Source organism: Pelobates fuscus, chromosome 3 (assembly GCF_036172605.1).
Source record: "Pelobates fuscus isolate aPelFus1 chromosome 3, aPelFus1.pri, whole genome shotgun sequence".
NCBI lineage: Eukaryota > Metazoa > Chordata > Amphibia > Anura > Pelobatidae > Pelobates > Pelobates fuscus.
The window spans coordinates 427,175,967-427,188,242 of NC_086319.1; the positions used below are offsets into that span (position 1 = coordinate 427,175,967).

The window sequence follows — 12,276 nt, forward strand, 5'->3', positions numbered from 1 at the left end:
GTCCGTTCAGCACCTCGGTCAGCTCCCAGTGTAAATCTAGCGAGAGCCGCGGCTCTCACGAGACTTACAGTGTGAGCTGACAGAGGGAGCTGACCGGACGGCGCGGAGTTGGAGAGAGCTGACAGGAGCTGCAGGAAAGGTAAGTAACATCTCTGCAGCCCCCACAGCCCCCCCACTGAACTGCCAACCCCACTGGACCACCAGGGAAGGAGCCCCCCTCCCTGGCCAGCTAGCAAGCAGGGAGGGGGGACGAAACAAAAATAAATTAATAATAAAATAATAATTAAAAAAAAAATAACATTACAAATAATAAATAATAATAACAAAATATGAAAATAATTAAAAAAAATAATAAGTAAATAAAAAAATTATGAAAAAAAATATTAAAATAATGTAAAAAAAAATAATAAAATTCCCCCCCCAGGCTCTGCAACACACACATACACAAACACGCACTGCACTCATACACACACACACTGCACTCATACACACACACACTGCACTCATACACACTGCACTCATACACACTGCACTCATACACACTGCACTCATACACACTGCACTCATACACACTGCACTCATACACACTGCACTCATACACACTGCACTCATACACACTGCACTCATACACACACACACACACTGCATTCATACACACTGCACTCATACACACACACTGCATTCATTATACACACACTGGAAATAAATATTCAATTAATATAATTTTTTTAGGATCTAATTTTATTTAGAAATTTACCAGTAGCTGCTGCATTTCCCACCCTAGTCTTATACTTGAGTCAATAAGTTTTCCCAGTTTTTTGGGGTAAAATTAGGGGCCTCGGCTTATATTCGGGTCGGCTTATACTCGAGTATATACGGTAATAATGAACATATACATTATAAAAGCTCATATACGCACAAATACAACGATACAAAGCAATTACAGTAAAAATAACACAAGCAGAATACGGCAGCATACACACAATTTAAAAAAATAGGATCGGCACGCTGTGGAACATCACAATCCTATATCGGCACAGTGCTGCTAAAAGGTTGCCTACCCCTGCTCTATGCTAATCTATCTCTAACTAAGGGCATACTATGCAGGCAGCACCCTGAGCTTGACATAAATGCGTCTAATGATGCGCTCACTCCATGCTTTCTAAGGACTGTCCCCTAGCACTCACATGTCCACTTGTCTCCTTACCTTCTTACTAGCAGGCAGAAGCTCCTGGTATACAGTCTGAGACAGAGAAAAGGTGTATGTAGTGAGTATAGAAGAAAGGGGACATGCCACAGTGTTAGAGAGACCAACGTCTGCATTACCTAAACTAATTTTATTGCTTAAAGGGACACTATAGTCACCAGAACAACTACAGCTTATTGTATTTGTTCTGGTAAGTAGAATCATTCCATTCAGGCCCTTTGCAATAAACACTGTCTTTTCAGAAAAAATAACTCCACTGGCCGCTCCTTAGATGGCTGCTAGAGGTGCTTCCTGGGGCAGTACTGCCTAGTGTGCAGCACGGCCATTCAGTGTCTCCTCCCTCTGCATGCAGACACTGAACTTTCCTCATAGAGATGCATTGATTCCATTTATCTTTATGAGGAGATGCTGATTGGCCAGGGCTATTACTTGTGCTGGCTCTGCCCCTGATCTGCCTAGTTGACAGTCTCAGCCAATCCTATGGGGAAGTATTGTAATTTGCTCAGACCACCACTTCTGATGATGTCAGCAGACAGTCAGTTCAGAGGCAGAGCGGGCAGCTGCAGACTTGAATACAAGTAAGATTTTACTATATTTAGGGAGGCAAGAGGGGGGCAGGGGGGCTAGATGGGGGTTTTAACATAACAGGGTCATAAATACATGATTGTGTTCCTGACCCTATAGTGTTCCTTTAAACAAGAGTATGTGAAGAGTAGTTAGGGTTGCCACCTTTCTTGGAAAAAAATACCAGCCTTAAATAATTTGCATAATTAATTATGTATGCATGACATCACATGATGTAAATCACAAGGAGAGACATAAGAGAAAATTCTGTAACATCACAAACAAAATACTCAGTTTGATTCTGCTGTATAGGTGGATTGCTCCAGTGTCTCCCTGTCTCCCAGTGTATCAGTCTTGCAAGTCACCCAGTGTCTGTGTCCCCATGTCGCCCAGTCCCCTAGTCTCCCAGTGTCTGTGTCCCCATTTCTCCCAGTGCCCCCATTTCTCAGTGTGTCCCCATGTCACTAGGATACTTGGGGACACTGGGAGACATGGTGGCACTTCTGGATACAGACATGTTGACACTGGGAGACATGGAAACACTGGGAGAAATGGGGACACTGAGACATTTGGGGACACTGAGACACTAGGGACACAGAGACTGGAAGACATGGGGACACAAACATTTGGGGACACTAAGAGACATCGGAACACAGACACTGGGAGACATGGGGACACTAGGGATACTGGTTGGAAGACAGACACTTGGAGACACTGGGAGACATGGGGACACTTGTGGACATAGACATGGGGACACTGGAAGACATGGGGTCACTGACATTTGGGGACACTGGGAGACATGGGGACACTAGGCACACTGAAAGACATGGGGACACTGAGGACACTGGCTGGGAGACATGGGGACACTGATAAACTAGGGACACTGGCTTTGGGACATAGGGACACTGGGAGACAGGTGGTCACTGTGTCCCTAGTGTCTACGTGTCCCAATGTCTCAGTGTCTACCGTGCTCCCCCACGGGTCAGTGAGTAATAGAGAGAGGTAGGGATATGCCGTAACTTCCTATCCCTGCCTCTCTCCACACACAGTAACCCCTACTGACTGGTGCTGGTATTGCAAAGTAATCTCCGTTTATACTGAGAAAAATACCTGCAATTGTATTGCCGGTATTACTGCAATACCGGCACGGCCAGGCAGCCTTAAATACCGTCTGTGCCAGTAAAATACCAGTCAGATGGCAAACCTAAGAGTAGTGTGTAAAAAAAAAAGAAAGATATATTTTTTTTTTCGAATGGGCCTATTCCATGGGCCTGGGCCTGGAGCTGCAGCTCCATCAGCCCCTATGTTAATTAAGGCCCTGCTGATACTAACTGATGGCACTGTCAGACCGATACTGATTGACTGATGGCACTGTCAGACTGATACTGATTGACTGATGGCACAGTCAGACTGATACTGATGTCAATTGACTGATGGCATTATCAGACTGGCCGTATCCAGACATTTTAATATTGTTTTAGAATGTTAGGATTTTCTACCTTTTCAAGACGAGACTCCAAATCAGAAACTTCAGACTCCACGGCCTCCATGGCTGCCCTGCAAGCATACAGACGTACAAATCGTTAATGATTTTATAGTAAATAATATTCAGGATTTATAATGTATGGAAAATAGCATCAAACGCAATGATCTGTAGAAATATTTTGATTGGCAGATTTGTGCAAATGGAAGAATAAGTTTTCTGACCCTGACTTTATCACTCTGCAATCTGTGAATCCATATCCTGCAGGTGAGGGTTCTGCACCCCCTACAGCCCCTATTAACGCGGGCACCCACTACAGCCTCTATCCCTCCTCTGCCTCCATTACAGCCCCTATCCTCTATCCTTTCTCTGCCTCCATTACAGTCCCTATCCTCTATCCCTCCTCTGCCTCCACTACAGCCTGTGTCCCCCCCTGCATCCACTACAGCCACTATTACCCCCTGCACATCATCCTTTCTATCCCTCCTCTGCATCCACTACAGTCTTTGTCCCCCCTGCACCCACTGCAGCCTCTATTATCCCGGGCAGCCTCTATCCCTCCTGCACCCACTGCAGCCTCTATCCCCCTGTATCCACTGCAGCCTCTATTACCCCGGGCAGCCTCTATCCCCCTGTATCCACTGCTGCCTCTATTACCCACTGCAGCCACTATCCCCCTGTATCCACTGCAGCTTCTATTACCCGGGGCAGCCTCTATCCCCCTGTATCACTGCAGCCTCTATTACCCACTGCAGCCTCTATCCCCCTGTATCCACTGCAGCCTCTATTACCCGGGGCAGCCTCTATCCCTCCTGCACCCACTGCAGCCTCTATTACCCGGGGCAGCCTCTATCCCTCCTGCACCCACTGCAGCCTCTATTACCCCGGGCATCCTCTATCCCCCTGTATCCACTGCAGCCTCTATTACCCACTGCAGCCTCTATCCCCCTGTATCCACTGCAGCCTCTATTACCCGGGGCATCCTCTATCCCCCTGTATCCACTGCTGCCTCTATTACCCCGGGCATCCTCTATCCCTCCTGCACTCACTGCAGCCTCTATTACCCGGGGCAGCCTCTATCCCTCCTGCACTCACTGCTGCCTCTATTACCCGGGGCAGCCTCTATCCCTCCTGCACTCACTGCAGCCTCTATTACCCCGGGCATCCTCTATCCCTCCTGCACTCACTGCAGCCTCTATTACCCCGGGCAGCCTCTATCCCCCTGTATCCACTGCAGCCTCTATTACCCACTGCAGCCTCTATCCCCCTGTATCCACTGCAGCCTCTATTACCCACTGCAGCCTCTATCCCCCTGTATTCACTGCAGCCTCTATTACCCACTGCAGCCTCTATCCCCCTGTATCCACTGCTGCCTCTATTACCCGGGGCAGCCTCTATCCCTCCTGCACTCACTGCAGCCTCTATTATCCCGGGCAGCCTCTATCCCCCTGTATCCACTGCTAACCTTCACGCTAACCTTGGTTTTATACCAATTTCTCTGTATTCTGATTGATCTCTTATTTATTCAGTTTTTCTGGCAGTCTGTTTTTTATTTATTTAAATATATTATTTTGTCTGTTGCCCCTTTAAAGAGTTACCACAATCAAAAAACAAAGAAAACTCCAGTTCCGATCCATGCGAGTTTTATTTTGTTTTAAGTGAGAGCATCTAGAATCACACAATGTATATTTCTGTTATTTTATACTGTATGGTACCATGGCAACCAGAGAGAGGAACGTGGCACGGCCAGGAATCTATCCAGCAGATAGTCACAGAGACAAAGGGTTTAAAACGAGAAGTGGTCTCGGCCTCGATATATAATAATGTCAGAGAAATTCACACCAAGCGTGTGGCTGTAAGAAAAGCAAATCGTCTCCTGTTGTCATATATGTGGCTAAGCGTGTGTGAGTCACGTGCAATGTATGGCGTACAAAGACCACAAAGAAACCAAGAACAATCACAGGGCGTTCGGCACTCGTCTCTCCATGTCCGTATGAATTCCACTCATATTTTGAGAGGGCTTGGATTGATGAAAAATGTAAGGGAATAGGGATGGTTCCTGGTTTAGGTTCCAGACCTGTCCCTATAATTGGCCCAGGATCCAATAATATCCCTTTAGTTGGCTCAGGATCCAGACCTGTTCCTATAATTGGCCCAGGATCCAATCATATCCCTTTAATTGGCTCAGGATCCAGACCTGTTCCTATCATTGGCTTAACCTCTGAAACCTCATTGCAAGCCAAGTCATTTGTCCCTAAATGGACAAGTACATCCAATTCCCCTTCCTGCTTTGCTTGCTTAACAATATTACAGATACGTCTCCTGTCTCTGTGAGCAGTAGCTCCGGGAAGACACCTCACAAGACCACCATTGTCCATCTCCACACCTCTTATGATGGAAACCCCAACAACAACTGCTTTCTATTAGGCCTCATCATAGTCTTCAAGCCTCTCTGCACAACACCACTGGCCTCAATGCCTCTCTCCATAACAGCACTAGCCTCAGTGCCTCTCTCCACAACACCTCTAGCCTCAGTGCCTCTCTCCACAACACCTCTAGCCTCAGTGCCTCTCTCCACAACACCTCTAGCCTCAGTGCCTCTCTCCACAACACCTCTAGCCTCAGTGCCTCTCTCCACAACACCTCTAGCCTCAGTGCCTCTCTCCACAACACCTCTAGCCTCAGTGCCTCTCTCCACAACACCTCTAGCCTCAGTGCCTCTCTCCACAACACCTCTAGCCTCAGTGCCTCTCTCCACAACACCTCTAGCCTCAGTGCCTCTCTCCACAACACCTCTAGCCTCAGTGCCTCTCTCCACAACACCTCTAGCCTCAGTGCCTCTCTCCACAACACCTCTAGCCTCAGTGCCTCTCTCCACAACACCTCTAGCCTCAGTGCCTCTCTGCACTAGCCTCAGTGCCTCTCTGCACAACACCACTAGCCTCAGTGAATCTCTGCACAACACCACTAGCCTCAGTGCCTCTCTGCACAACACCACTAGCCTCAGTGCCTCTCTGCACAACACCACTAGCCTCAGTGCCTCTCTGCACAACACCACTAGCCTCAATGCCTCTCTGCACAACACCACTAGCCTCAGTGCCTCTCTGCACAACACCACTAGCCTCAGTGCCTCTCTGCACAACACCACTAGCCTCAGTGCCTGTCTCCATGACACCATTACACTCTGAAAGTGCAGAAAATGAATTATGTAGAACAACAGACTGTGCAATATGCCTTTTATCCACAACTCTAAGTCTACCAGATCCTACAGTAATCCATCTGCCATTCCTAGTATGTCTCTGCGGCAGTGGCTTTGCAGCAGTTCCAGTCTGAGTTTGTTTACCAGATAATTTACAAATCTCAGATTTCAAAAATACAATCTCCTGCCGCAAGATAGAGAACTGTCTACAGATTAGACAACAACCAAACCTCCAAAAAGTGGAACGCGAAACAAATGCATAGCAACTATTACACTGAACTAAGTCTGCCATTCCAATGAGATCAATTATTTAAATCAAACGAATCTTAACTTTTTATTTATCCTCCTGAATACCTCAGATTACCTCCAGCTTATCTCCAGAATATCTCCAACCACAGACACTTAGAAGCAACACTCTCCAGAATATCTCCAACCACAGACACTTAGAAGCAACACTCTCCAGAATATCTCCAACCACAGACACTTAGAAGCAACACTTAGAAGAAGCAACCAAGCTCTATTAGCCAAGCTAATGACAACAGCCCTTATATACTCCTAAAATCACCTCCCACTAGGAATATTTAACACCTGGGTAGGCCTCTGCTTATTAGCAAACGATAGCTAATTTACACAGCAATCAATAGCAAGTAGCTACCTAATCCAATCAAATGCCTTATAATTACCAACAGGAAATCAAACCTTGTGCAGTCAGTAACCTTTTCCTACAGATGAATCTTACCTGTAACAGTAAAAAAGAAAACTCTTAGCACAACTCTTAGACAGTTGAAGCTTCTGTAAAACTCTCCAGAATATCTCCAACCACAGACACTTAGAAGCAACACTTAGAAGAAGCAACCAAGCTCTATTGTGGATGGGACCGTGGTCTCCACACCTCTATCACAGGGATGCTGGGCAGTCCGCCCAGATCCCTAACCCCCTAGCCTGGGAGCCCAAGCCACCCTGATATCTTACCATCAGCAGAGTGAGTGCCTGGGATATGGTGCAGGCAGCCTGTAGCGAACCATGGGTAACCCGGCTGGTTACCTCCGCTATTACCTTCTTTCAGCCGCTCAGGAACCCTTATAACAAGCAGGCATCCCATTCCCCACAGTAACTGAACGACACAGTTCTGGAAGTCGACTCAAACTGAACTCTGTTTGTTTTGTCACACAAGGTTTTACATGCTAAGACCCCTACATGGGGTCTCCAACACAATACACCTGGGGTTTCAATCCCAAGAACCTGATGTGGGATGGAAGAGGGATCAAAGCAGCCCGTTCAAACTGGGCTGGCAGTGTCCCTATGACAACGCCCTGCTAGGACAGAAAGAGGAAGGGGGAGAGGCACAGACAAGCAATACATTTCACTTACCTATACTTTACAGAGCTGCTGCCCCTCCCCCTTTGTTGACCCACAGCTGCATATATAGACACATGTAAGACAGTCACAAAAATAGTGCCACAAGCTTGTGGCCCACGCCAAACAAATCAGGCCATCAATTACATATCTCCCCCATAGAAATAGATAGACCTGTAGCCAGACCCACGACGGGCCTGCAACAAGTCGGTTGGACAACCTTGAGTCTACAGTCCAAGTCCTTGGGGTCCAACGTGACTGGGCAAGAGGGGGGCACATGTGGGTATGGCACTCAGTGACGGCATTCTGTCACACGGCCCATCTCCCTAGTGGCAGAGCTCCAGGGAGGGGAGGTCAGCATCACTTCACAGCGGCTGAGTATGTACCAGGGAGAGGAGCTGAAGGGGCTCTCTCCAAAGAAGCAGAATGAGGAGCTCACCACAACCCCAGCTGAAGCACTGGCATTGGGACAGAGTGTGGCTGGCCTCTGTTCCAAACTACAAAAGGAGAAGAATATTTGTTCCATATTGGTGGAGGGGACTACAGTCTCCACCAGTGTAATGACAGAATGCTTGGTAGTTGGTCCAGATCCCTTAAGTCACCCTATGTCCATTGTGGGTGCAGGGTGTGGGTGCAGGGTGTTAATGTGCTCTCCTGTCTTGCTAATGCTTGCAATCAACTTGGTGGTTTTGGCTGTGGAGCCTGTACAGCGCCACCTGTTGGTTGCAAGGATCTAGCAACCACTATATGCACTACCTGAATAGAAAGGCTTGCTAATTTGCATATTTAGGTATATTTGAATATTGCTAATTCTGCAGGCAGGAGATATATTTTCTGTTAATTCTGGTCTTCCCTAACTCTTTATAAATATGTCATTATGTTATTATAGTTCCTGTATGTTGTCTAATGTGATTTGACTGTTTGTATTTTTTTGAGTTGTCACAGCAATCTTTATGCAATAATCATATGGGCAAGTCCCAAGTCAAATAAAGTATTGTATGTTAGTTCCCTTTGGAACTTGTGTCCTGTGTGGATTTTTAGGGATCCCAGTGACTGTCATCCCAAAAGAGCTAGGCCTGAGAGGCGCAAGTGCCTTTGTAAAGGAAATACAAATCACATTGCAGGCAGAGGTGGATGCCTGCCTTGAAGAAGGACAGCAGCAGAATAGGCAGAGGGGATGATACCTGTCTGGAAGAAGGACAGCAGCAGAATAGGCAGAGGACAGCCTGGAAGAAGGACAGCAGCAGAATAGGCAGAGGGGATGATACGTGCCTGGAAGAAGGACAGCAGCAGAATAGGCAGAGGGGATGATACCTGCCTGGAAGAAGGACATCAGCAGAATAGGCAGAGGGGATGATACCTGCCTGGAAGAAGGACATCAGCAGAATAGGCAGAGGGGATGATACCTGCCTGGAAGAAGGGCTGCAGAGGAATAGGCAGAGGGGATGATACCTGCCTGGAAGAAGGACAGCAGCAGAATAGGCAGAGGGGATGATACCTGTCAGGAAGAAGGACAGCAGCAGAATAGGCAGAGGGGATGATACCTGCCTGGAAGAAGGACAGCAGCAGAATAGGCAGAGGGGATGATACCTGCCTGGAAGAAGGACAGCAGCAGAATAGGCAGAGGGGATGATATCTGCCTGGAAGAAGGACAGCAGCAGAATAGGCAGAGTGAATGATACCTGCCTGGAAGAAGGACTGTAGCAGAATAGGCAGAGGGGATGATACCTGTCTGGAAGAAGGGCTGCAGCAGAATAGGCAGAGGGGATGATACCTGCCTGGAAGAAGGACAGCAGCAGAATAGGCAGAGGGGATGATACCTGCCTGGAAGAAGGACATCAGCAGAATAGGCAGAGGGGATGATACCTGCCTGGAAGAAGGGCTGCAGAGGAATAGGCAGAGGGGATGATACCTGCCTGGAAGAAGGACAGCAGCAGAATAGGCAGAGGGGATGATACCTGCCTGGAAGAAGGACAGCAGCAGAATAGGCAGAGGGGATGATACCTGCCTGGAAGAAGGACAGCAGCAGAATAGGCAGAGGGGATGATATCTGCCTGGAAGAAGGACAGCAGCAGAATAGGCAGAGGGGATGATATCTGCCTGGAAGAAGGACAGCAGCAGAATAGGCAGAGGGGATGATACCTGCCTGGAAGAAGGACAGCAGCAGAATAGGCAGAGGGGATGATACCTGCCTGGAAGAAGGACAGCAGCAGAATAGGCAGAGTGAATGATACCTGCCTGGAAGAAGGACATCAGCAGAATAGGCAGAGGGGATGATACCTGCCTGGAAGAAGGGCTGCAGAGGAATAGGCAGAGGGGATGATACCTGCCTGGAAGAAGGACAGCAGCAGAATAGGCAGAGGGGATGATACCTGTCAGGAAGAAGGACAGCAGCAGAATAGGCAGAGGGGATGATACCTGCCTGGAAGAAGGACAGCAGCAGAATAGGCAGAGGGGATGATATCTGCCTGGAAGAAGGACAGCAGCAGAATAGGCAGAGGGGATGATATCTGCCTGGAAGAAGGACAGCAGCAGAATAGGCAGAGGGGATGATATCTGCCTGGAAGAAGGACAGCAGCAGAATAGGCAGAGGGGATGATACCTGTCTGGAAGAAGGGCTGCAGAGGAATAGGCAGAGGGGATGATACCTGTCTGGAAGAAGGACAGCAGCAGAATAGGCAGAGGGGATGATATCTGCCTGGAAGAAGGACAGCAGCAGAATAGGCAGAGTGAATGATACCTGCCTGGAAGAAGGACTGTAGCAGAATAGGCAGAGGGGATGATACCTGTCTGGAAGAAGGGCTGCAGCAGAATAGGCAGAGGGGATGATACCTGCCTGGAAGAAGGACAGCAGCAGAATAGGCAGAGGGGATGATACCTGCCTGGAAGAAGGACATCAGCAGAATAGGCAGAGGGGATGATACGTGCCTGGAAGAAGGACAGCAGCAGAATAGGCAGAGGGGATGATACCTGCCTGGAAGAAGGACAGCAGCAGAATAGGCAGAGGGGATGATACCTGCCTGGAAGAAGGACAGCAGCAGAATAGGCAGAGGGGATGATATCTGCCTGGAAGAAGGACAGCAGCAGAATAGGCAGAGGGGATGATATCTGCCTGGAAGAAGGACAGCAGCAGAATAGGCAGAGGGGATGATACCTGCCTGGAAGAAGGACAGCAGCAGAATAGGCAGAGTGAATGATACCTGCCTGGAAGAAGGACAGCAGCAGAATAGGCAGAGGGGATGATACCTGCCTGGAAGAAGGACAGCAGCAGAATAGGCAGAGGGGATGATACCTGCCTGGAAGAATGACTGAAAGTATGACTACTAAGGTTTCCATCTTTTGAGATCTTCTATGGAGGACGTAATGAACTTTGAACCGGAAGACGTCACAGGAAGTGATGTCGCAGACATTACCAGAAGTAACGTCACGAAGGAAATGCACAAATAACCTCCCAGCCTGAACTCTATGATGATTCCTTGTAGTAGATTGAATAATGAATGTCTTTGTTTCTCTTCACCGTGTCCAAATATAGTTTTTTCTGTGTGCATTTTATACTTAGAAGAATATTTTTGCCGAAAGCGGAAATTAGTGTCCAAACCGGAAACATCCCCATCTCCGGACCATATTTGGGAGTGGGCGTATTTTTAGTATGTGAATCTAATTATCTATAACACATACCTATATAGAAACGCTCACCTTCAGAAGTATTTTATCAGCACCTGAAGACGACCCAGCTTTAGCGTTGAAACGCGTTGTGCACTTTACTTTTGTTTATGAGTTTATATTCAAATAAATTTGTTTTAAATATATATACCTCCCTTTGGAGTCCCTGATTTCAATGAACCTGCATTTCCTGGGACCCCGGTCACCAAGAGGACATCTATTTTATGTCTATAAAGAGACAAATATATTGTATAAGTCCAGAGCCAACATTAATGGGCTCAGAAAACTGTGAGTGTTCTGCTTTTTAATATCTACTCACTTAACTTATTTACAGATTCCACTATGTTGTGTTCTGTTTTTACCTTCATATTGGACTAGCATATGCTAATGCTTCTGTATTAGAGGTAATATATCTCCTTTTTTGTGTGCGCTTATCACCTTGTTTTTGGTTTTTATTCTGTGTTTTTAGTATATTTTAGTGACTATAAACTTGGGTGAAATAGCTGCACCATATAGTTTGTATTCCTGAGCACCACCGACATTTCACTTTTCTCAATGTATACAATATAACTATAAGATAAGGCCAGGGACTAATGAAAGTATTTAGAAAATTGGGCAGACTAGATGGGCCGAATGGCTCTTATCTGCCGTTACATTCTATGTTTCTGTATGCGATATATATTATGATATATGATTATTGGTCTAGTATATGAAGACAATAGTGTATAATATTAATGATAGATGCAATGTATATGTAATATAATGATATATGATTATCAGTTTAGTATATGTAGATGATGGTGT

At 46.9% G+C, this 12,276-nt stretch overlaps 1 protein-coding gene across 1 annotated transcript in view; it reads right to left on the reverse strand.

Moving 5' to 3' along the window:
- ACAP1 (ArfGAP with coiled-coil, ankyrin repeat and PH domains 1) overlaps positions 1–12,276 on the reverse strand; it is a 292,765-nt gene that overhangs the window by 260,427 nt on the left and 20,062 nt on the right. The window contains exon 2 of the mRNA XM_063449848.1: positions 3,271–3,328. Within this exon, the coding sequence (XP_063305918.1) occupies positions 3,271–3,328 (58 nt within the window). The remainder of the gene's footprint in view (positions 1–3,270; positions 3,329–12,276) is intronic.